This window comes from Scleropages formosus, chromosome 9 (genome assembly GCF_900964775.1).
Source record: "Scleropages formosus chromosome 9, fSclFor1.1, whole genome shotgun sequence".
Taxonomy (NCBI): domain Eukaryota; kingdom Metazoa; phylum Chordata; class Actinopteri; order Osteoglossiformes; family Osteoglossidae; genus Scleropages; species Scleropages formosus.
Window position 1 is genome coordinate 1,049,730 of NC_041814.1, and position 25,775 is coordinate 1,075,504.

At 42.5% G+C, this 25,775-nt stretch overlaps 1 protein-coding gene across 4 annotated transcripts in view; it reads right to left on the reverse strand.

Annotated features, from left to right (window-relative positions):
- Nucleotides 1-2,071: 2,071 nt before the first annotated feature.
- Nucleotides 2,072-25,775, reverse strand: part of sbno2b (strawberry notch homolog 2b) — a 55,409-nt gene continuing 31,705 nt past the window's right edge. For all 4 annotated transcript variants that reach the window (XM_018728208.2, XM_018728210.2, XM_018728211.2 and 1 more), the window contains 28 exons: nt 19,528-19,656; nt 18,922-18,996; nt 18,524-18,641; nt 18,266-18,426; nt 17,831-17,964; nt 17,650-17,740; nt 17,288-17,431; nt 17,027-17,144; nt 16,829-16,934; nt 16,567-16,720; nt 15,914-16,090; nt 15,411-15,508; nt 14,822-14,904; nt 14,413-14,610; nt 12,646-12,767; nt 12,322-12,453; nt 11,920-12,055; nt 11,317-11,429; nt 10,762-10,833; nt 10,500-10,608; nt 10,315-10,386; nt 9,688-9,831; nt 9,258-9,352; nt 8,835-8,927; nt 7,365-7,496; nt 6,953-7,029; nt 6,666-6,856; nt 2,072-5,859 (listed from right to left, as the gene is read on the reverse strand). In XM_018728208.2, coding sequence (XP_018583724.2) covers nt 4,937-5,859; nt 6,666-6,856; nt 6,953-7,029; nt 7,365-7,496; nt 8,835-8,927; nt 9,258-9,352; nt 9,688-9,831; nt 10,315-10,386; nt 10,500-10,608; nt 10,762-10,833; nt 11,317-11,429; nt 11,920-12,055; nt 12,322-12,453; nt 12,646-12,767; nt 14,413-14,610; nt 14,822-14,904; nt 15,411-15,508; nt 15,914-16,090; nt 16,567-16,720; nt 16,829-16,934; nt 17,027-17,144; nt 17,288-17,431; nt 17,650-17,740; nt 17,831-17,964; nt 18,266-18,426; nt 18,524-18,641; nt 18,922-18,996; nt 19,528-19,656 — 4,197 coding nt within the window. In that variant the 3' untranslated portion in view covers nt 2,072-4,936. The remainder of the gene's footprint in view (nt 5,860-6,665; nt 6,857-6,952; nt 7,030-7,364; nt 7,497-8,834; nt 8,928-9,257; nt 9,353-9,687; nt 9,832-10,314; nt 10,387-10,499; nt 10,609-10,761; nt 10,834-11,316; nt 11,430-11,919; nt 12,056-12,321; nt 12,454-12,645; nt 12,768-14,412; nt 14,611-14,821; nt 14,905-15,410; nt 15,509-15,913; nt 16,091-16,566; nt 16,721-16,828; nt 16,935-17,026; nt 17,145-17,287; nt 17,432-17,649; nt 17,741-17,830; nt 17,965-18,265; nt 18,427-18,523; nt 18,642-18,921; nt 18,997-19,527; nt 19,657-25,775) is intronic.

Genomic DNA, 25,775 nt, shown 5'->3' on the forward strand with positions numbered 1-25,775 from the left:
TTCCCCATTAAAATTTTTGTTGAGTTAATGAGAATTCACTTTATGAGATCTTCAGGAACAAACTATGCCTGTCATGCGCTCATTGAGTCAGCCTTTGTATGCATCTGCTTGTAAAACAGCTTGACAAGCACCTAATACTGGAAAATCGATGCCCACCTCCACATTGTTTTAAAAATGTTGTATACCTCCATGTTAGCTAAAGTATGGTGTTATGTGACAAATGGACTGTACTCCAGAATCATGTGTCTGCATCCAAATCTCTCTTCCTGTTGATGTTACAAACTCTGTGTTGTTCTCTTGAGATGTTCGTCACTTGGAGGCAAGGGTCTGCTAAATGAACAAATGTGTATGTGCGCAATGCTTTTTTAGATACTTTTTTAAAAAAACGGCAATATACTTTAGAACAATAGTTTTATAGTTTGATTAAATACTAAAAAAATCATTTTCCACACAAAAATGCTGCATCACTGAAGCATGTTAAAACTGCCCATCTTTGTGATTGGAAAGATACAATTTCAGCAATCAAGTTTTTATTTGTTAACAAAGTCAAGATTGCATTACAATATACTCCTTCCTTTATAAGTAGAAAACCTTTAAAGAATTAGTTGAAAGGCACAATTTTTACAATATATACATTTTGATCTAAATTATAAATATATAGAAAACAAAAGCAAAACCCAGAAAAAGTGCTGCACAGTCTTACAGAAAAAATATCATTTGTTTAAAAATACATACAATCAGTAGCATTTTTTGTTGTAATTAGCAATAAATTACTGGAACGGGATGCTTTTGATCTACTCAGGTGAACAAACAGGAGATATGGGTACAGGATATAAATATGAAATCCATCAGAAGGTGAGGAGCAAGGCAGGCCTGTAGCTCTCTCATACAAAAACAGGTAACAACAACTTGATTATGCCATTCTTAGTGCAAATTAAAGCCAAGACCAGAACTACAACGCAAACAAATGTAACATTTCTAGTACAAGAAACCTTGTGACTGTCACTGTTATCCTCGAGGCTTCTTTAAAGATCTGTTTCCGGATTCTGTCGCTTCACACTCTTCTGTGTTCGCTTAAAACCGTATTCTCCAACACAGAGAATTATTTAAGCTGACTAGGCAGAGGGGGGTGAGGAGGATTCTCGCAATTCTGTCAGTTAAATATGGCAACGATGGGAAGTGACTACGGGTATGGTCACGTGTCAGGCGTGTAAGGCCAAGGCACGGTGCTTTGTGTCCTACGGGGGACAGGTGTGTTGCCCTCTATGCCATATTTCACTTGTGTGGTCATCAGGTAAAAGGATGGGGGCTGGACTGCAATACAGAATAATCACAGAGTATCATCATTTCCTGTTTTTATTGGATTATCAACTCTGGAAATGAGGAAGGCAAAAAATAAAACTGGTCGCCAGACAATGTAATGCAGTAATTTCCAGTATTCAAAATGTAGATGCTACTAATGTGAGCTTTTGTCAGTCTCGCTGCTTTCCAGAACCAAGGAGCAAATGGAGCAAATTCTTTCTTGTAGAAAACACAAGAAGGGGGAAGAAAGGGGGGAAAAAAATGCCGCCATAGATCTGGGCAGAGGTGGTAATTGTAAATCACTTTGGAGAAAAGCATCTGCTAAGTGAATAAATGTAAATGGACACAGGATCAGAAGGTCAGCTGTCAGTTACTCCTTTGCACCAATAGACTTTGCACCAAGTTTGAAAAGTCACTCTGCACCACAACACTGGCTCCTCATGTTACAAATGAGTCTTGAAGATACAACTTTTCCCGTTCTTTCACTTTGACGTTCATTTTCTGATTGTGCAGACTGTGCAAACACAACCTCTATCTATGCACCCAGCTGACATTTTAATTCAGCTCACGTCAACCAAACAGCAATGTGGGACCACCTTAATTCAACACTACAAGTGTTTACAGCTTCTGACTAGTTTTTGTGAGCGCTGGCAATCAGGAAGAAGACGACAAACAAATTTACGGGACCAATCAGCCAATAATAAGGACTGAACAGCAGTTTGTGGAGACAGTATTTTTTTTTTATTTTCACTCAATTTAATTTTAATTTATCTCAAAATGAATAAAAATTTAAAATAAAGTCTTACAAAGTATTGTTCCTTTATTATAGCTGTATAGGAGATTTTTACACAATCAATCCTGTCAATAAGTCAAGTGATGACTGCAATATTAAGTAGTGGAAGAATGACTTTCGGTCCCACTGATGCTTGTAAGGTGAGGAGCCAGTGTATTGTATTCTTTTTCAGACACGGCTCTCGTTTTTGCCCTAAGATGGCATAAACACTTTAATCACCCAAAATTCACAAAACTGAATGACAAAGCCCATTCTGTCAAGTCTCAAAAAAAAAAAAAAAAAAAAAAAAAAAAAAAAAAGAGAAAAAAATAGATTCCAGAGTCGCAGTGCAGAATGGGGGGGAACAAAACTTTTTTGAAGTTGTTTATGACACCAGAACTAACAGATGCGGTATCTGGTATATAGATTTTTTTTCCTGAGATAGGTTTTGGATATAGCCGCTAACTTCAGGTGTGGAAATACTTTGGTATCACTCTGCAAACTAAACTTCTAGCTGGTATAACAAAAGATAAGTAATTTCACTTGAGTCAAGGTGAATAACTGCAACAGAAAGAAAGACCAGCGACCCTGTACAGCAGTACAGAACAGTGCAATATATTTGGTGGCAGGTTGCAATATATATTTTTGTGTAAATTAAATCTGCTTTAAAAAAAATTCCCTGACAAAAAAAATCTTTTGACTTCTTAAAATATTGACTACAGAACAGGATTATAATCATAAAAACTATTTCCACTAAAATGTCCCTTAAATATAAATAACAATGATAACAATATTAATAACAATATCCATAACAACAAAACATTGCTTTTATCCCATTTTCCTCTTGCAACAATATAGGACCCAAACCTCGATCCTAAAATAAAGGACCTAATGAACTTTCATTTAAACATTTTTGTATATTTGTAGCTGGAGCAATCAGTCTACAAAAAAGTCAAATTCAACCCAGAACAGGCATCTTTAATCCATAAAACAGTACTTAAAACTTTTTCCATGTTTACGTTATTGCTTTCTGTGAGGTTTGGTGGGAGATCTGGGCTACCACTGACCAATTCGGGATGCAGCGAGTCCACAGGTCCACGGGGTCACGTTACCCAACCTCATGTCACGGACCTAATGGGGTTATGTTTCTAAACCTTGGAACTGAAAGGAAGGGCAACGCCTGTACATTTAAAACTGGATCTGATCAGATTTTCCTGAGGATTTCAAACCAAATGTGACCCAGAAGAATCACATGACCAGGCCATGTGTCACAATGGGGATGTGGGGAACTTCTGGGTTTTCCCAACTGCCTTTAACATTACACCTCAGCCAAGCGTGACTGCCGTGGGAAGCCGGGACTATCACTAGGTGGGTACTGATGGAACATGTAAGCAAAAGAGGTTGTGAAATCATGGGAGCTGGCATTTGGGCCGTCTCCAACACTCAACGTCACAGTACGTTAAAGGGTGGGGGCTGATTAAATACAAACTACAATAAATAATGTACTACTGCTCTGAGAACAAATATATACAGGAGACCATGGGTTCAAATGACTGCATTTCTCAGCTTGTTCTTGAAGGCACTGTTATAACATGAGGCTTTCCTCCCCCCCCCCCCCGAAGAAGGCATTTCTCCCACTCAGAGTAATGGTACTCACAAGAAAGAAATGCTATAAGCTAACTGAGGGTGAACAAAACGATATAAAATGCCTTTTGGACAACGTGTGTGTGAGAATTTTTTTGGCATACCCTTATTCCAGTTAACGAGGGCAACATTTTTCAGTTCAGTGTTCCTCTTGCCCTCGGACTTATAAACACAGAAATGTTTAAATCTCAAAGCATCTGGGACTAAGTCCAGTTCCGTTCATCATACTGAACAAAGCAGACTGAAGCAGAAGAACAGGAGAAACACCTGGAAAACATCTACGCGTGAAGCATGAAAATGACAAAAATACTATGAAATATGGCTTTTGATCCTTACTTGTCCTACTGTGTAGTATTAACAGGGATGATGGCTGTTTTAGGATATACAAAAGTACAGAGAGATATGTTCTGACAAAAATGCATACTCTTCTATGCAACTCTTAGCTAGTGATACTAAATTCTTAGTGGCGATATCATTATCCAAAGCAGGTTCTTTACTGGCCATGTTCCAGGTGTTCTACTTCTAGGAGCATTGATGGGATGAGTGAGTTATTTTCGTCGGCAGTAGGTCACAATGGAAACCCAGGACTCCACATTACACAGCTGTCTTGGGCTCATCTACAGTTGAATTACACCCTATAAAAGACAACATGGCTCCACAGATTCATTAATAACCTCACAGCCATACAGGTTTACAGATTGGCCTGAAAACGCGTGAAGAGTGCAAAAGTTTGCGTTTAGACTTGTACTTTAACCAGAGAAATCTACCAGGCTTAACTTACTGGAAGTGAGAAGTGGTGAAGGAAGTTAACCCCAAATATTTTAAGGATGCTGTAAGAGTGGTCCTTCATGGAGGCCTCTACTTTTCCCACTGATAACCCCACTTGAAGACTGGTGGTGGATCGCAGGCTGGACAAGACATGGAACCCACCATACATCGCAGTTCAAGGTCCAAAGACAAACACTTTTCAGCAGACTTGAAAAGTCTCGACTGAGAAGTTGCTCTGAAAATATTGTTTCTCTGTTATTACATTTTTCTGTAGTTATTCTGCAGTGGACAAAAACAACAACAACAACATCAACATCAACAGAAACGACCTATGGTGACCTGCACTCTGGGAACAGAAGGACAAAGCATGACCACGCTAGCATTACCATGTCAGCCGGCCAAGGCGAGATGGAGGGAGAGACCTGGCTGCGCACGCAGTGCCTGAAGGCTCTAAGTCACGTTCCAGTCGGACGGGTAATGGATAACAGACTGGCGGTCTGCGTTGGTCCCCAACATGGTGTCCAAGACTTCCCGAGCATTAATGGAGCCCTGTGCTGACAGGTGGCCATTGACTAGGGGCTGTGGCTGCTGCTCCAAAGAAGCAGATGTAGATGAGAAGCGAGAGGATGAGTGGAAGATGCTTGAATAAGGAACCCCAGTGGAGGAGGACACAGAAGAGGGGGCTGTTGCCAGGGAGAGCGGATAAGGTGAGGGTAGGTCAGGAGTAGGGCTGTTCAAGAAATCCAGGATGTCCTGCTGCGTAGAGAGTGATGTCCGACTCTCCTGTGCAGGCAGCTCATGCTGCGGTAGTGGTGTGCGTTGTGTTTGCAGCACATGTTGCGATAGTGATGTATGCTGTGAGTATTGCAAGGGCTGCCCCAGCGATGTGTGGTGCGAGTGTTGTGTGAGCAGCAAGTGGCTAGTATTGAGAGCTGGGGATGAGATCAGAGAGTCCAAGCTTAAGTCCTCCTGGGTGTTCTCTGTGGAGCATGTGATGCTGTCCAGGCCCAAGCCACCTCCGATGCTATCAGGTGATGTAGAGGAGCTGCTGACGGTCAGGTCCAAGAAATCCGGAATGGTGGGCTGGGAGGGAAATGGGGGTAGGGTGTTGGAGGTGGCAAAGAGACCTGGCCGTGAAGGGAGCAACGAGAGCCCCGGCAGGCCAGACAGGCTGGACAGGCCAGACAGGCTGGAGAGGTCCAGGGGCTGGTTGCACAAACTAGTGAGCAACTGGTTCTTTCGTAGCTCCAGGTCCAGTGCCCGTTGCTCCTCTGCCCGCTGCTCCCGCTCCTGACGTTTGCGCTTCACCTCCTCTTCCATTGCTATTAGCTCCTCCCGTACCCGTGCCACACAGTTCTCTGGGATCTTGATTCCTGGGGCAGGAAGTGGGACGGCATTAGGGAAATAGCTGCGCATGCTGAAGCATGCCCCTAAAGCAACTTTAACCTTCAGAGAAACCACAGACGTTGCTGTGTATTTAATGTTATTGTTTTGGATTATCTTAAATGTTATGTTCCACGATGTTCACAGTAATGAAGGCTTTAAAATGTGATGTATACAAGGCTTTTTTGAAGGCCAGTGTTTGCTAGTGCTTGTTCACTCTCTTTATGCCGTATACACTGATTTTTAGAGAAGCCGAGGTTTTATTCAATTACATTTCATTGAGCTCTTGACCCAATGAGCCCTGGACAACTGAAACTACCAAACCAGCTAGCAAAAGGCTACATTTTTTCAGTGCTACGACACCAAATTGATGCTTTATAACCAAAATTCTTAGACATTTGTCAATTTAACGAATACTTCTTAAAAATTAATACATTAAACATTACTTTTGAATATTTGTAAGACTAAATTGTGAAAGGCTAGTAATGTTTTAGGGACTTAAGTGTGTAAAATCTTTGCAATGTCCACTATAATAAAAATGAATTAAGAATAATTCACCTGAGGATTTTATTACTATTGCAGGCATACCTTGAACAAAGCAAAAACTACATGACTTCAGTTTAATTTGAGTCACACATCAACAAAGTACAGGCAATGTTCAAGAACAGCTTTATTAACCAAAACCCTCTATATGCCAATTCACATGGACCAGGATTGATACATCTATAAGATCAGCTATAGGGGCTGTGAAGACCAGAGCTCAGCAGGACTGCTGTAGAGCATTACCACCACTTACCAACTTGCTTGTTGTGCTGTTTGGTCTTGAGACGGACGATCTGCAGGATGTTGGAATTGGTGATATCGGAAACAATGTCAGCCACACGCTTCCATACCCTGAGCAGCGCACCACAGAGCATGTGGTACTGCCGCAATCGCATGCCCAGCCAGCACTCATGACCTTCCTCCAGCTGTTTGCACTTCCCGTTCCTGTCGGGTGGAGAACACGTCAGAGCTGCAAATCCGGGCCACCCAGGACCCCTCGGGGCCGTATGGCACAGATATAGAAACCACAGACATGCTCACCAGTTGGCATGGCTGCACTTCCGAAAAGAAAAGGTGAACTGATACTCCCAGCTTTCCTTGGCTTCCTCGGGTGTCACCTGTACCCCAACACACTACAGCCGTCACTCACTGTCATATCACGTCAAGGACATCTCAATTTTTAATCTCCTTTTGCTTCAAAGACACTCCTGACTACGCACTTCATTTATTCTCTTCTGCTTCAGATAAGAGTGCTTTTAGATGTATGATACACACAATAGTTGCACTATCGAGCAGAAAAAAATTTCAATCCAGAGGTCAGGGTGAGCCAAAACACATGATGACAATTTAGCCTTGTTTACACATGCTGTATTCATACCATGAAGAGCAGCAGAAGCAAACAAATGCATACGTGAAGAAAGGAAGGCCCAGACAGGCACATGAGGGCACCCACCTTGCGGTACCTCCGCTCCAAGTTGTCCAGGCTCTCTGGGTGGGCCTGCTTACCGATGTTGGGCTTGTAGAGGATGAGGTTCCGGCCCCGGCCCTGTTCTGCAAGCAGCACACAGGGGTGGTTTCCCCGCAGCTAAGGGAACAGATACACACACTCTAACCATTGTCCTCATTAAGCACCAACCAATAAGTTAAAGACTTACTTATCATTTAAAAAAAGAATAACATTAATATTTAAAACATATCTTTCCCTAAAAACAGCAAAACGTTTGCAAGACTTATCTTCTGATTCTATCCCAGTGTACTTAAGGAAATAAGGAGGTGTCCGAATATAGTCAGGTAACACTGTATAACACTCCGACGACACGTGCTGAACCCTTAGGTCACCAGTTACTGGCTAAAACATGAAATTCTTACTGTTCTATATTTCACTGCCTTATGCATCTTTGCAGTGACGATCACACCCCCAAACCTCCCACGTTCTAGAGTAACATTGTCATACGCACACGAATATTGTGAACATTACCTGAAACGGTGAAAGTCTAATTTCCGAAACAAGACGCAAAACAAATTCAACAGATGTCATGCCCTGCACTGGGGTGCTAACAGACACCCGTGAATGTTTCCGAAAAAGTTTAAGTACAATGGAGGGTCATGAAAGTGAGGTGAAATACACTTTCTAAGACTGCAGGGCATTTGCTGTGTGCTCACAACTGCTTTCTTGTCCTTCCATACCTGCCAGCATGATCCCAACAGCACATTTACATTTACTTATTTAGCAGACGTCTTTCTCCAAAGCAACTTCCAATGAGCTCTCTGCAGTGTTATCAGCCCACGCACCTTATTCACCAAGGTCACTTACACTGCTAGATACACCACTTACAATGGGTCACTCATCCATACATCAGTAGAACACACTCTCTCTGTCACTCAAACACTATGGGGGAACCTGAACAGCATGTCTTTGGACTGTGGGAGGAAACCCATGCAGACACAGGGAGAATATGCAAACTCCACACAGACTGAGCGGGAATTGAACCCATGTCCTCTCGTACCACTCAGGCGCTGTGAGACAGCAGTGTTACTTACTGCACCATCGTGCCGCCCACAGTATACATTCTATATTCTTGCTCTTCTCATGTACTCTCTACCCAATGTTCACCTTCATACACTGCAGGTCACATGACAGCAGCAGAACACCTCTCCCTGACTATAGGGGTGAGGAGTCTTTAACTGCTAGACACGAACAACCCTTCAGCCAGTCTCTGCCAGCATGTTCTGTGACTGCCTTTCATCTGTGTGCCCTTGGCAAACCAGACTCGTACAGTAGTATGGGCAGCCTCCAAGACATCTTCATAAGCAGAGTGACATGATCTCTGATTTTGACTGCTGGGTATTGAGACATGTCCCCAGTAGGATTAAGGGAAAAATACCACAGAGAAAAACAGAAAATTTTGTGGAGCAGCTTAACCTTGCGTGAGAGGTAGAAACCATCGCTGGTCCCACACAGGTTCTGGGACTTCCTGTAGGCCTCATCCCAAGGCATCCCTCGGTCCACGCCGATCTGGTCAAAGTTCAGGAAGAATAGAGAGGGTCACACAGGGTAATACAGGGCTCAGCAACAATCGAGCGCAGACACATACACATCTCACGTCAGCACAGACACATCTCAGCCTGGAGCTTCTTCTGGGTGAGTCTTATCAAAAGCTGTTAAACTTGTTCACTGATAGCCAGAGGCAATAATCCAAACCTGAAACAGTGATCATTCTTGTTTTCTCTCGAGACTAAAATAAATCCACTTTCATCCTCTTAAAAATGTCGACCTAGATCAAATGGATACCTGAATGAACTATATTTTATACCTCGAACACCATGTAGCTCAATGGTAGCCTACCTTGTAGAGCACCACCTGCCCATCCTGAGGATTCCCTGGAGTGAGGAACTTCTCCTGTGTTTCCTCATAGATCTCATCGTTGCCTGGAGCAAGATCTTCGAGACAAGGCAGAGGCATTAAACATGACGGAGTGACAAGTTCACTGAGAAGCACCCTGTGTGAATAGGTGCTTTATTGGGCCAGCGACCTTCAGGTTGATACAATTAAACTAGACTTAATTTAAGTGTATGCATGCCATAACTGCAGCTAAATGGTATTGGTGTAGTCACTGAGTTAAAGTTAAACTTGAATTCTTACACTCTTACAGCCTTTTCAAGAGCAGAGGTCAAATATACATAATAAAGAGAGGAGTATGCATTTCTACAGTTGCTGGACACGTTTCAGCAGAGTACAAGGTACGCCATTGCCCTCCGCTTGTTAAACAGCCTACCTAGAATGCCCATGTCATATTTGCCCTCTTTCTTGTCCTTCTCGATCAAGTAGTCAAAGTTGTCAGTAAAGTATTGGAAAAGAGAATTCTGCTTGTGCACCTCTAGGCCCAAGATGCGGTTAAGAAACTTGGTAATGCTGCAGTCTGTGAAAGATGAAGAGAAAAATGCAAGTCAACCCCTCTGGCAGGACCTGCTGCTGAGCCTCACAGGATCCAACAGAGGGCGGTAGTGTACTGCAACAACATACTGCAAGTATATACTTGGTAAATACAGTATAACATTGTTTGCAGCATATATGTCAATCATACTTTCTAGAGTAAATGTTGACAGTATTTTATATATACATATATATGCAGTTTCATTTTAATGAGATGAATATAATATAAAAAACCAATGTGTTTGATATTACCATAATATATGCAACCAACAGTGTAAAGAAATAAACTGCAAAGAAACAAAGGCATGCAAATACTGCCAGTATTTACTCCAGAAAGTATTAGAGGAAATTTAAACTGTTGTTAAAATCACACTGCCATCTAAAAATGGTTCAGATAAACTACCAACTATCCAGTGACTTCTTCCACTCACATATTAGTACATATAATGTGACAAAGCACTGTTCTTACCTTTCTCAATACTGATACCAAAGCGGGGGTCTTTGCAAAAGATACCAACATCAACCATTCCACGCTTCATTTCTGTAGCAGAAGTGCATTGCTTTGGTCAGTCATGCACCACAAACCACACAGGCACACCAGCACAGATTCAGGTATTCAAATGGCCTCTTCCATGGAGGGATGGTATAGCTCACCTCTGAAAAACGTGATGTCACCCCCTGGGTAGTCTTTAGGAGGAGGCACTTTGCTTTCAATGTGCCCAAGGATGGCTTTGGTTATCATGTCCAGGGCTTTAGTGCCATACTGCAAGAAAGACACTAGTATTTTAAATACTCTTCCTGACTCTTTGTGGAAAAAGACAGCGATATCCCTCATCAGTGAAACTGGTTTAAGGTTTAATCTCAGACAGAATGTACTCCAACAAATATATTTCATGTACATGTAGTTACTTCTCACCTTGTTCTCAAAGTTGTATTTGCTCAAGTCTCTGGACTCTGTGGCTCTTCGGTCACCATGGGTCAAAGCCCCCTGTACACATATGTTCAGTTTTTCACTTAAGTCACAAGCAGTGAATCAGGTACATGAAGTCAGTTTTGTGGACTGAAGTAAAACACTAAAACACAAAAACTGGAACACTTTATGTAATTAACATTATATTCAGTTACTGCAAAACAACACATTAACAATGCGAAAGGTCTTTTACAGCTAACTTCTTGTCACTTTGAGTAGAAAAGTTGTGTTCAGAGTAAATGAATGTCAGTGGCAGGAAGTGGATCACCCCATGCGTGGTGATCCAAGAGTGATCTGACTGTGTAGAAATGACAAAGAACTGATGCGGATGGGGAAATAGCTTCTTTCAGTAGGGAACTCAGCAGAAGTGTGTAAAACTGCAGCGCCATGCAAGCTTTTGTAATCTGAAGTGAGTGGAGCAGTTAATGAGGGCATAGCAGGGACAGGAAAGAATCTGGAGATTGTTGATGTGTGGAGGTAGGGCGGGGACTAGGGGTTTACCAGACTCTCCAGCCTCTTGGCTACGATAGAGGCAAAGCGTCGCTCCCCTGCCAGCTCGGAAATGAGGAAGATGTACTCTGGGGCTGTTACCTGATTGGAGCGGTGAGTGCGACCTGGCAACAGGCAACAGGAAATTAGATCTCTGCTCTACACCCAGGTTCTACTCTTCATGCATCTTAATTTTGCCAGTTTGGTAGTATCTGCAGTGAGCAGTAGCAATACTGGTGAAGACCTTGTTTGTTACTTCAGTTACAGCGAGATAACACAAGCATGATAATACAAGCTAAAAATAATTAGATGCATTTTTTTTTCCTCTCTTGAAACCTGGCTTCACACCTTGTGTTTTAGTTTCAATTTCCTTGCAGCACAGCAAGATGCTAAACCACAAAATAACTACAACTGATTCAAATCGACACTTGACAAAGGAAGCAGTTCTTCTAGTTGTAAGAGGACATGCTGAAATTCTCAGATAAACTTCAGAAATGACACTTAGACTAAAGTTCAGTTTCTAAATGAAGCCTTAAGGTTAAACCAATCTTAAGCAACATATCATGAAGTATGATGAGCACATCGCTAAGAAAGGAAACAGGAAGGTATGCTCACCAAACTGCTGAATGGCACGGTCCGCACTCCAAGGCAGCTCTAGGGTTATGTGGACCCTGCGCCTCTGGTTCTTCACACGCTTGTCAGCCTGCAGCGAGATGCCGGAGCTGGCTGCCTCGGAGATGATGGCCACCAGCTTATGATGGAGGAGGGGGGACGAGAGCATTGCATTGGTTAGCGAAAATTGCAGCACAGATAAAGTACAATGAGAAACTGACCTTTGAGTGGAAATAATTATACACAGTGGAGTCATGTTATATTTTGATATGTGACTAAGTTAAGATAGGATCTTCGTGACTAACAGCAAGAACTGTGACCAGTGCTGCCCATATGGTCTCTTTTCATTATTTTGGTTCTTTGCATCATGGATGAAGTCTTCAGTTGCCAATGAACCACTCTCACCTTGTCTCCGTCCATGAAGCGCTCCTTCTCCTTAATGTTGACTTGATCGATGGTGACGCCCTGCTCGGCGCGAGACTCGTACCGTACACTCCCGTCTGGCCGTCGCACCACACGCCCCTTCCTACCAGTCATCTGAAGAGGTTTACAGGAGAATTTACACAGTAACATCAACAGTGCTGACAGGAAAGAATGAATTCCACCATTAAGACTAATGAAGATAATTTTAACTCTAATGTTCCACTGTTTTAGTTTGTAATAAAACCTACTGCCTCCAAAGGACTCACACTTCTGACTCACTTCCTGCAGAAAAATAGCAGGGCTCACCTCGGAAACGTGCTCAGGGCCCCCAAACTTGTCAATCAGCTCGTCCAGAGTATTCAGAGGTAGTTCTTTTCCTAGCTCAGAAATCTTGTCCAGAAGACCTTGCTTCATTTCTTCTATTTTAGCTGCAGGAGCGCAATACCACAGGCATGAGGCTCCAGGAAATATATCAAACTGAGTATTTTAGCCTTTTTTCCTTGACAGTAATATATTTTTGCATCTGCAGACAATGTAATTATTGGCCACCACTGGGAAGCATGCAGTGAATGTTGGTTATTTCAGAATTCAGAAAACACTGATTTTAAATTAAGTTGGTTGCAAAAACACAGCTACCAAAGTAGGGGATTTGAGGAACTAGCTACAAGGTTACATTTTTGCTGACCCTTATTTGCTGTAACTATCTGGCTTGCTGTAAATAGTTCAGAGGCAATTCCGTTTATTTTTCTAGTTGTCTGTCTACGAGCAGCACTAATAAGGCAGTGATTTCCTTCATGAGATTTTTAAAGAAAACTCAAAAAGTATACTGATATATTGTTTGTAAAATAATTCAATTCATTTCTATAGCCCTTTTCTCATCAGAGTGACAGAGTGCTGAACAAAGATGCTGTAAATTATATACTATTACAAGTGCAAGAGATACAGATGATAGAGCAAGCCAGCAGGCCATTGAGGAAAGGAAAACAAAAAAACTCCCAATCTATCTATAAAGGAGGAAAAAACCTCTGGCAACCCAAGTACCAATACTTCTGCAGTTCAAGACACTTTTTCAAACTGCAGTCCTGGTGTATAAAGCTGGGTACACTGGGTTTTGATGCAGCCCATTTCTTAATACAGTGACTTCAAATGAACGGTTACATGCAAATTTCTACATTAAAATTTCAGTATTTACATTTTTTGAGTGTACATGAATTAGTCGTGTCAATAATTTCAATTAAATAACCAACAGTTAAGCAGTTACATATGTTAGATTAATGTGAACTTGAAAACTAATTTTCAGTTTTTTTTCTCCAAGGTTCACAAAACAACAAATGGGGCAATATATCTTACTTAGGGACTGTTTGTAAGTCTCCCAACTAATTAAGAAAACAAATTAAGAGCTATACTGAATTTTCAGATGATGCATTTGGGTCAACATGATTTGATTCCTACAAATCAAATCAAATTATTTATGCAGTGAGCTGGGAAAACAACCTAGAAAACCTGTAAATACTGCATTTTTTTTGTTAAGTCCGATTAAGCCATATTACTCGTATGATTTAACTGATGACTTACTGATGTGGGATTCTAGAGAAGTCTGCTTATCAGTGTTATAAGGACAGGATTCTCTGCCTTAGACCTTAAGTAGAAATGTTTCAGGCAGTCTTATAATGACCCTGGCCAACAAGCCCTGAAACACTCTTAAAACTGACAGGTAGGTTATCAAAGTGCAAGAAATATCTGAATAAATGAGTCATCAACAGCCAATAACCAGAGAAAAATACTAGTCGTCGTCAGGGAGAAATACTGTCACAAGGAGCCTCTCAGAATTTGTCCACAAGCAACATGACTGTAATTTAAATATGCAGAGCACACTCAGCTTGCTGGATGGAGAGAAAGAACACTGTTAGATGCCTGCCCTGCGGTTTCTCTGTCTAGACCATCTTGTAACGCAGGAAGGGAGAAGTGGGAGATATCTGAGCTCATAATCAATTGCAGAAATGAGAGACATTTTGATAATACAAAAGAATCTTTATGTGTTTGATTGCATGTGATTAGTGTGTGCTGTCCTACCAGTGTGACAGTTAGTGTGGTTGACAAAGATGACATCGTCATTGTCCTGGAGGGAGTCGCCTGAGGAGTTGGAATCACTCTCCATGCCGTCTGAGTCAGAGCTGCTGTCGTCACTGATGTTGATCACACCCCCGATGTCTATGTTGTGCTTTGGATACTTCGGCTGACGGCCTTTGGGTCTGCCTGTAGCTCCGGTTACTGAAGCAGAGATATTTGTTGGAAACATACTATCCACTGCAATGTATAACATGACAATTCTATCTGTAAAATATGTACATAATAAAACCTGAGTCTGCTAAAGTTTGCCATCACTTCTGGTCATACTTCATAAAACAGTCCTGGTGCATGAAATGGTTATAATACCAACCCAAAGAAGCAGGTACACGGAGACATTTTAGAGTGCACTCACATTTCCTCTTGCTTCCAGCGCCTTTCTCTCTTTTCTGCTTCTCTGACGGAAAGTGCTTTTGTACCAGAGACTGGAACACTCCTCTGTGAAAAGAAATGTCATTTTCACATATTTGCCGAAATCGAAGATTGATAAATCTCACGATATTCAAGAAAGGTGACGTGAGCTCTGATGGAGTTCATTAGTCATAACCAAGCCAGTTGCTGTAAAAATTTCCATTTTATTAGTTACTATACAGGTCTTGCTCTCAATCTCCAGATGCTGATGGCAACCACAGAATGCCCAATAGCAGAAAATACTGAACAGTACTCAGCAACCCACACAGAGACAAACACATTTAACAAGAAAGCACAGAAACATAGGACTGGAAAGCACCAGTTACTCCCTGTGACACATTCTGCTGACCTCTGGAATCTGAAAAAAATTCTTTGTCCAAAGGCAGGGCAAAAGTTGCCAAAGAAGAAGTAGGTAAGCAGTGGTATTGTTGATTCCCTCTCTGAAAATTCTGAAAAGTCTACATGCCCACACCAGTGGGAATGCCCTTTGAGAATCCCCCTTGCAGGCAAAGTGGCCCTCATCTAGTACTCACTCTGCTGCAGAGACAAATCTGTCCAGATGGCCATCATTTTCGTCCAGGACCTCCCTGGTACGTGCCTCACCAGTGGATTGCAACCCAATCACGACACACTGAGGGGTTGGAAGGAGTGGTGGTGGTCACTTATTTCCCAGTTGCACACTGTGCTCTATGCACCACAGTTACTTTGCATTAGCATCACCTTACCCAGGAGCAGTACACTTTCAACAGCTTTGATGACCGCAGACATACAGTGCTGTTTGAAAGTATGTGAATGCTAGAGGGATGATCATTTCGTGTTTCTACAACACACAATCACCTTTACGGCAACATGTGGAATTGGTCATTACACACCTACTATATCACATGAGAAAGACTGCTTCTAATTAACATAACCATTTTGTGGTACAGCAAAGGGACACAAGGGTTCACATACTTTCAAGTGACACCGTATGAATAATGGGATTTCGATTTGATTATCGTCATGTGGGGTGGTCGCATTTCCATGCAGGACTCACCTTGCCCTGCTGCAGCTCCCTGTTGGCCAGCTCCACCAGGCAGCGTACCTTGGCTGCAATGCAGAGGTACTTGAAGAAGCGCTGGTGCGATGACCAGAACTGACCCCACAAAGACTTTCGAGAAACCAGGCCCAGCTCGTCTGCAGCACGTGTGAACACTATCAGTGCTTCTGCCCACTGAGAGAGATAGGACAGTGAGAGCCCAAGTGAGAGAGAGATAACGAGGAAAGAGAGAGACATTACCGATTTTACCTCTACCAAGGCATGGACTACTACATCAGAGCATGAAAGCAAAGTTCTCAGGACCAATTTATTGCACAACCCTTTTAGCTGAAACACCCCTAACACTATTTGACAGTAGCCCAGGGAAATATGGTTTATTCACAGGAACAAAGACATAAGACTTCAGCTGGTGCAAACAGGCTGATTAAATAACACACACTGTCTTATGAGAAGAGATAAAATTGTATCGCAAACTGAAAATGACATCTACATCAAGTTCATTTCAAATTAAGACAAGAAAGCAATTATTCTGAACAAACAGCTTTACTGGCAAATGAAATGCAGCAACCACAAAAAAAAAAAAATGTAGCAAATACGAGAGTACGTGTCATTTTAAACGCATCTTCGAATAAAACTTGCAGCTGCCTCACCAGATTGGCAGCCTTGTTGTAGACCAGCACAAAGTCTTTGTCCAAGCTGATCTCCTCGATGTGGAAAGACACCCCCGAGAAGCTGAGCTGCCGTGCAATGTACATGCCGCTGACCTTCATGTCCATGGCCACAATCTCCATGGCTCCTACACCCCTGCAAAAGACAAGTGTAGTTCCCATCAGCAAGGGCTCAAGGAACATTACGCTGGCATGTTAGCAAAAACAACGCAGAGGGAGGAACCATTATACGAGGTGTACACACCTCTTTTCAATAGCGTGTAGAAAGTCATCAAAAGTCTTAAAGGGTGTTCCTTCTCCCCAGATTCCCAAACGGCTCATGTAGATCATGTTCTTTGGCTCGGAGGCACCTGGGTGGCAGCAGAGAGAGGCACATTGTCAGCGCCAGGGACTCCCTGCAGACAGCCCCTGGTGAATGAAATGGCCGTAATGTGGTATCCACCTGTGGCGCTGGCATACACCACCCTGGCCAGTGGCAGCTTGTTCTGTAGGTCCAGGACCGCCTTGCCTATCTTCGTAGATGTGGCATTTTTGGCTTTGTGGCATTCGTCAAACACAATCTGGACAAGGGGTTCCAGTCAAGGCAAAAAGAATGTGCGTTGTAATTGCAAAAAAGGCACCCCGTGAACAAGAAATCAAGCAAGCCACATTTGTACATACTTTCAAATGGATTAAAAGGGGAATCCAATGCAAAAAAGGATACGACTCCATCAAAGTCTGGTCCACACCAGTCCAGGATCTGCTTGAGCCTCGTGCGATGCTGTCCACCTGCTTGGCTCTCACCAATCAGAGCTGAGTAGGTGGCAAACAGGACTCCTTCTGAGGTAGCTGTGTCTCCATACTTAATCTGGGCGCGCGCGCGCGCGCACACACACACACACACACACACACACACACACACACACACACACACACACACACACACACACACACACACACACACACACACAGAGAGAGCACAGTAACAAGTGATGACAGGCCAAAAGAACTAATTGCTCCACAAAAAGTTCCTAAGTGGGACATGTATTTGAGAACCCAAAGTGTATAATATGAATATGCCCCCACCTTGCTTAAGGCGTGTACACATTTATTGGGTGCATCAATATCTGTGAGATCTCTCTCTGCGTCGACTTTAAGGTCATTGGAAACGCTGAACCTGAAGGGGAAGATATGAATCCAAAATATTGAACCCTTAAGAAATAGCGCACTTTGGCTAGAGGACAGGAGTAACTTCGGCCACAGTTACCATAATGCTTTCTTTCGTCCCTTTAGGTAATTCTCCAAAATGATGCCAGCCACTGTGCGGCCCTTGCCCACACCAGCACCATCACCGATGAGGAAGCCAGCTCTTTGCTTGTTTTGTAGGATCACCTCATGTTGCTGGGGAGAAGTGGATGGTAAGACAAGATGAAACAGAGCGCAAAGGGAAATCTGAACATCACTGTGTGGTTTATATGAAACTACGCAAGCTGGTCCTCATTTCTTTGACCAGAAAGTGGGCGGAAGTTTTGATTTTAATCTGGGGCAGAGTGTAGAAATGCATCAGAAGAGTGTGATTCTTTTTCCAAGTTGACACTGAATGTACATTTGTGGGATGCAGCTAAACCACAGTAAGCCATATGCTGTGGTTAGCGGTGCAACAAAAAGCCCACGGGTCCCAGGAGAGAGGTGAGGGAGCTACCTGGCACGCGTATATGATTGCCTCCAGCTGCAGGGCAGAGAGCAGGCCGACAATGATAGTACTTTCAGGAATGGACAAAGTGTACGTGATGTCAGGAGGGGGTACGCTGGAAAGGGTGTTGGTTTCCACTACGATGTCTGGGTGCGAGATTCCAATGGTGGCTGCACAGAACAAGGAAGAACAAATGAATGAGCTGGAGCTTCACCCTTTTTCTTAAATAAAATTGCTCATGAACTCTCTAGAGAGCACATGCATTACATTTGGAAGGTCTGTATTCAGCATAAGTATCAATGTGTCCAAGCTCCTCTGTTTCCTCTTCTTCTGCCTCCTCTTCCTCCTCTGGGGGATGTGGGGGTGGCGGAGGCTGTGGAGGCGGCTGCAAAAAGAGAGTAATTATTTCTAGGATTTAGTACTCAACACCAAACCTTGAGCATGAACAAAATGACTAAACAAAAAAATTAAGAAACTAAGCACACCTCTGGAGACAGCTGAGATTAGAAAATTTCTTTTTAAGTGTCAGACTAAATTAATGCAGGAAAGTCTTGAATGTGAATAAACAAAACTAGAATTCAAAAACAGTAATGTAAAGCACGTGAAGGGATATATATTATCTGTTATTCCATTCAAGTGCTTTCAATTCCAGGGGAAGAGGCTACCTGGTATCCTAAAGCCGATGTGCTGATAATGGCAGAAATATCTTCAATACTGTTCAAGCCCTGAAACCTGTTGGACTGTAAAAGGGGGGAGATGAATAAAATAACAGGTAAAATCAAAAAAAAAAAAAAAAAAAACCACAAAAGCCGAAATAATCTGCAGAGAACCACTTTCCTGCTGACTACAAAGAAAATGTGATCAGCCTAAGGAGTGTTGCCTCATAGAAAGATCAACCCTGCTGTAAAGAAAGCACTAAAACCAAAGCCTAGTGGGACTTTTTAAAGATTGTTTTGCCAGTAGGGAAAAAAGTGGAAATAAAATCAAAATTGTCTGTACAGCCTTCATCACCAAGAACTCAAAAAAGAATGTGTCCATGTGCAGATGGCTCTGTCTTGAGCGTTTATGTGACGTACCAACATTCTTGCCCATAATTACAGGAGCTAGCAGGGTGAGCACATTTGCAGTGGTCTGTGAGTGTGTGTACATCTACGTAAGTGTTTATGCAATTGTATAAAAAGTGAACTGCAGGCATAGCCATCCTCAGCTAATGCAGGAAGTGTAGGTGTCTCTATACATTGCTTGTGTGAGAGGTTGAGAAATGAGCTCACCTCCTGCTGGCTTGTTGCGGGGGTGTTGATGTCCCATAATGTGGGCACGTGAGGCGTGTTGTCCGGGTAGTCCGGGAGGGAGCAGGGTGAGGAGAAGCGCGAAGTAATGTCATCGATGCAGGAGAGGTCCTGTAGACAGGAAAAACCAAGTGTTTCTGATGGGCAGTCCAAATATTATGGCCAGAAACATCTTCTTAAATACCAAAAAGAGGAAAAATGGTAAACCACCTACGTTACGATGGCATCGCAATACATTTATTTCACCTTGCGACAGACCTTCTGTTATAAAATGAGTTCGCCAATAGGATAAAATTTCACTATATGATGTGAATATGATGGAAGTACTTCGCAGGCTGCAGATGTGACAGCGGAGGTGTAGGTGGAATGACGGCCAATCGATGCTAAGCATGTGGGTACTCGCAGCCAATCCACAATGCCCAGTGGGTCCGTGTATCTTGGTGGTTCTGGGTGGAATTACCCGATTGTTTATCTGACCATGGCGGAAGTGGCAGTACGCAGATCAGGCCCTCAGTGAAATCACCACTGAAGTCAGCCAGCAACTCTTTCTTTCGCACCACTCAACGGTACTATGAGACTACAGCGCTGTCCACTCTACCAGTATGTGTTATCGTCAATTGTGTTTTCAATCATGTTAATAATATATATTATATATACATATATTTCAAAAAAAAAAAAAAAAAAACCAGTAAAACATCATTATGCCAATTAGGTTACTGAACATCTTTTCTGAGCTGAAAATGGTTTCTCCATCTGATTAAAAACATGCCTAAATGCACACACACACACACACACACACACACACACACACACACACACACACACACACACACTGACTGAAACCGCTTTTCCCAAGCAGGGTCACGGCGAGCCGGAGCATAACCCGGCAATATAGGCTGCAAGGCTGGAGGGCGAGAGGACATGCCCAGGACCGGATGCCAGTCCATTGCAAGGCACCCCAAGCGGGACCCGGACCCCCCGACCCACCAGAGAGCAGGCACAGGCCAAACCCGCTGTGCCACTGCACCCCCTCTTATGCCTAAATGTCTTGTCTAAAAAGGTGCAAATGTTTCAAAGACCTGGGCAGCCGGTGACATTATGGCACTTTAAAATAAGGACAAAGTCACAGGAAGTTGAAAGTGGAGACAAATTAAAAATTAAAAAGTTTGTCGTACTTAAGTTAAAAGCAGGTTAACTAATGTGAAAAGAAACATGTTTCGGGTAAAATACAGCATAGTATTAGCGAGAGTATGTTAAAGTGCTAATACAAAACTAAGTGTTTTCCAAACTTATGTCATTCCATAGAAACAAAGGGCTAAGACTAGAAATAAGTTGCGTTTCACCGAAAGTCTTTTCCATGAATAAATCAGAGCAAATATTTGGAACGAGAAAGGCCACTGAAAGCGTAGCTGAAACGCGTAGTTTCATTCAACGCACTATTAAACAAATGATGATTCAGAAGGAAGCAACGTGACAAACAGCGCAACAGAACTGCTCAGAATAAGAGGGAGAAATTGTGTTATAAATCCAGACAAACAGTTTTAGATTCAACAGAAGTTGCAGAAGTAGCCATTCAATCCCTGGAGATAGAAAGAACATAAAAGAGGTATGGTTCCAGCTTTGGCTGCTCTCCGGTCTCCTCCATTCACATTTACACATGGTCAGACATGTGGGGGTGAAGAACCCGAGGGACAGTCCATTGCTCCTCATGTTTATGCCCATTCGCCATATCGCACTTATGCCTCTCATTCCGACCCTTCAAGTACCACAGCATGTAACACCTGTTTTCCTTTGCATTAATTCCATCATCCTCATATTACCAGTTCACCAAAATAAAGGTGTGACACGTACGCATGGGGGATCTACCACATATTAGATGATTATAGAGTTTGCACAAACCATAGAAACTGAAAATTATACATTCATATTTGTTTATGCCATTTCGCCTGTTCTCTGTAACTCACTGAGCTGTTTCGCCCTTGTTTTTTTTTCTTTTCAAATAAATCAAATATTTATGTTTTAAAATCAGCCTAAAAAGCAAAACATCATTTCAGTATTTAGTGTTCGGTATCAGATGAGCAATTTAGCACTTCAAAGTGTAACTTTTAGCACAGCTTATCGATTGGCATTTATCTAACAGTTTAAGAGTTAATACAGCACTCTGGGAAATGTTTTCTCTCCGGATGAATTCATTTTGTGAATTTCAATTCAGAAGCTCTCTGGTTCGCTCCTACAGTCCAAAGACATTTCAAGTAAACAAGTAACTCTAAATTGCCTGGTGAATGTGCACTGCTCTACAACTGCGATTACTTACATTTACTTTTCATGTGCTATAAGTCGGGCGTGTGCGTGTAGTGGGTTTGGCCGGGGCCTACTCTCTGGTAGGTCTGGGGTTCGAGTCCCACTTGGGGTGCCTTAACAGACTGGCGTCCTGTCCTGGGTGTGTCCCCTCCCCCTCCAGCCTTGCGCCGTGTGTTGCTGGGTTAGGCTCCGGTTTGCCGCGACCCCGTTTGGGACAAGTGGCTTCAGACAGTGTGTGTGTGTGTGTGTGTGTGTGTGTGTGTGTCTGTGTGTGTGTGTGCGCGCGCGCATTAAAACTCAAATATCATTAGAACTGTTACTACATATTTTTTTGTGTGATCTGTATTGAGTGTTTACACGACTATGTCCTAGCTTCAGCTTCCCAGAGCAGCTTCACAAGTTGCCTTGGGCTGAAACAGTCAAAGCCTAGAGAAACAAGAACTTCTTGGAATAATGGCACACAGTCAAGGAGACTTCACGGTGTGTCACCATTCCAAGAAGTTCTTGTTTCTCCAAACCATGGAGTGGTTGGAAAACGGCAAGAAAAAAAAGCAAGAATGTGATGCAAAGAAAAACAACAGAAAATATGGAGTAATAGCAAAACAAAACACACCAAGTTACAGAACACAGATTTCTTTTGCGTTTTCAATATGCTACAGGCAACACAGAACTGCAGGCCTACAAAAATAATATTTTCAACATAATTAATATGCATTGGAAATATGATGCTTTTTAAATTATAAATTCATTTCAGCTGACACTTTTGCCCAAGGTGACTTACTCATATGTGGCTATGTGACAGTGATTAACCTATACACCTGGGCACTCGGGCAGTATCTATTCAGGTTAAACACCTTAGTTGAGAGTACTACAGCAGAAGTGGGATTTAAATGCAAAACCCTCAGACTGGAAAGCCATGGCTCTGAACTAGTAGACAACTTAACTGTCTCTATAGATTTCTTATAACTCACTTCTGTTAAATGCTTGTCCGGCATTATTTAAAGTTACCAAAAAAACAGCAACAATGTTTGAAATGAAAGAAAAAAACCAAGTGGAAACCTGAGTTTTGGTTGGTTTCTGCAATAAAATTATGCAAACAGCAGTATGGCTAGAATGTAGTACTGTACATAGCCCACGAGTCAAGATTGCATCTTGCACTTTAAGGCTGTGTGGATGAAATAAGATATTCCATCTTAATTTTCTTGCTTTAATGCCATTACAACTCAGGAGTAATATAGAAAAACAGGGAATCCTCCCTAGTCAATTAGTATTCCCGGTCACCCTGTTTACATTTATTCATTTGACAGATGCTTTTCTGCAAAGCAATGTACAACCCGAGTAAACAAAAAAGCCTACCGCTGTAGACTTATATACATATACAAAGTTATCAGCAGAATGGTATTTTTCTGATAAATGGTTCTGCTGAGGACACTACACCAGCAGCTGCCTACAGAATTGAGAGAAACAGGCAACAGGGAGATGATTGTGACAAGTGGTGTAATGCAAATGTACACAGGCGAGGAGATTGGGAGAAAATTGGGTATGAATGATTTTGAAAGAGAAATGAAGCTCATTCCACCCTAGTGGAGCCAAAACTGGGAACACATGGACTTTGGAGCTCTTGTGAGTGGAAGCACCAAGTGGCCAGAGGTGGAGTGCAGTGCTTTTCCTGTAGTGTTTATAACCATATACAACATTACTATGCATTGGGATGTGATTTTCATCTGTCTAAGCCTTTTTCTCCCTGAAACAAAGAAGCAGCCACATGTGCAGACAAACTTCCCACAGTCCATCAGTGGTGTGGTACACAAGACCTTCAAACTTGTGTTGATCACTGAGATGACAACATACAGGCAGAGGTTTTTGCCAACTACAAGGCATTCTTGTGGGACCTGCACTCAGACTGGGTGGATGGGGGTTTGCATATCTAGAAAGATACAAAGAGTTGGGGAAACAGGAATAAGACACAAAAATTTCACAAGAAACTAAATTTGTGACTTTGTTTCATGATCACGTGAAACTGCTGACTATATGGTTTCAAATATGCTGATAGGAATCTGGCTTGAGATATTTCCTTAAAAAGTTTGTTACAAAGAAGTGATGTCATACACTGATTTGATCAAAATTGTGACAAGTCAAATAAACCAAACTATTTAAACATCTGCTCATGGAAGTTACAAAGCAAAACTACAGTTCAAAAAATGAGAAAGAGATAACAGAGATAGCTTGCGGGGGAGCACGGTGGCATAGTGGGTTTGGCCTGTGCCTGCTCTCTGGTGGGTCTGAGGTTCGAGTCCCACTTGGGGTGCCTTGCAACAGACTGGCATCCTGTCCTGGATGTGTCTGTGTTGCCGGGTAAGGCTCTGAGACAAGCAGCTTCAGCCTCTGTGTGTGTGTGTGTGTGTGTGTGTGTGTGTGTGTGTGTGTGTGTGTGTGTGTGTGTGTGTGTGTGTGTGTGTGTGTGTGTGTGTGTGTGTGTGTGTGTGTGGGGCCTGCGAGAAAAGCGTAAATTAGAACTGCAGCAATGCTGATGCTGATCGAAACACCATTTAGCATAGAGAATCCCATCCTGTCCATTAATCTTTATTGAGAAGGAAGGAGTTCCGTCTCTGTGAAAGATGAACAAAGCTGTTCTTCCTCAAACGAGCCGCATGAAGCAAACAGGGAATCCCCTGATTTCCAGGCCACGGAAGTGGATAGCAGCAGTGATTCACTAGTGGCATCTCCTTAAGGCTACAAAAGCAGAATGAAGGTTTGCAGTTCCCTCCCACTTTTACAACTATTCAGACTACAAAGCCATAAGAAGCTCCTTCCAACACAGCGCACAGATCCTAGAGTGGTACAAACACACTGTGAACAGGTCACAGAGATACTTTGAAAACATGGGGTGGAGAGGAGAAAGAAAGAAAGAAAGAAAGAAAAAAAAAACTAAAGCCATCTCACTTTAACCCCACCCTGCTACACTTCCAAAGAAGAGCATTTGATCACAAATTCAGATTTGCAGGGAAGAGGACGGTAACTCAGGCCCTTGTTCTCCTCAAGCGTGCCCTGAGAGAACCTTTATACCCAGAGTGAATAAGAAGCATTTCATTTGTGGGTGGATGGTCTGTTGCAGACTCCTCTGGAATTTTTAGCAAATCACTAAATATTTGTACCCTCAAAATACAGAAACGCACAGAAATTAGCACTACCAAGGTCAGTTTTGGGCACATAGTGCGGTACAGAATACGTTCCTATATTGAACTCTCCACAGTTCACTGGCCACTCTGAAGACAATCAATCTATATCTAAAATAAATGTCTGGCTTGCTCTGCAGACGTTACCATTGTTCCCCTGTTGAAGAAAACTTAGTGTATTAGTTCAAACACAACTCTGGCATCACTGGGGGATCTTACGAGTGACATTTAAATCAAACTTAAGTCAAATACTATAAACGATGCATCTGTTGAGCTCTGCATAACATGCAATTATAAACACAGCATTGTTTCTAACAGCTTTGACCCCATAAAATCCAGCATGCATTCACAGAATGCAAATACCCATAAAGAAAAGGATGCAAACTCACACAGTAATTAAATGTAACTTCAGTTTTAAGAAGTAATGAAAAGTGAAGGTTATTATCTTTCAACTGCTGTAAAATATAATCAAGGCTGACATATTAAAAAGAACAACTCTAACAGTACTTTATAAACTCGTGGTATATCCAATATGCAAAAACAGTGAAACAAACTGTGCTCAAGCTGCTGAAGACTACAACAATCAGGGAAAGGGATTCAATGCATGTACAAAAAGAGGCCAAATGCACCAGAAAGGTTCAGACTTGGTAGAGCTTTTCATGGGGAGAAAGAACGACAGAAGCATCAGTGATCCATCCACATTTTGACCAGTTACTTCTAGTGCAGACCATAGCACTAAAACACATTTCAGCT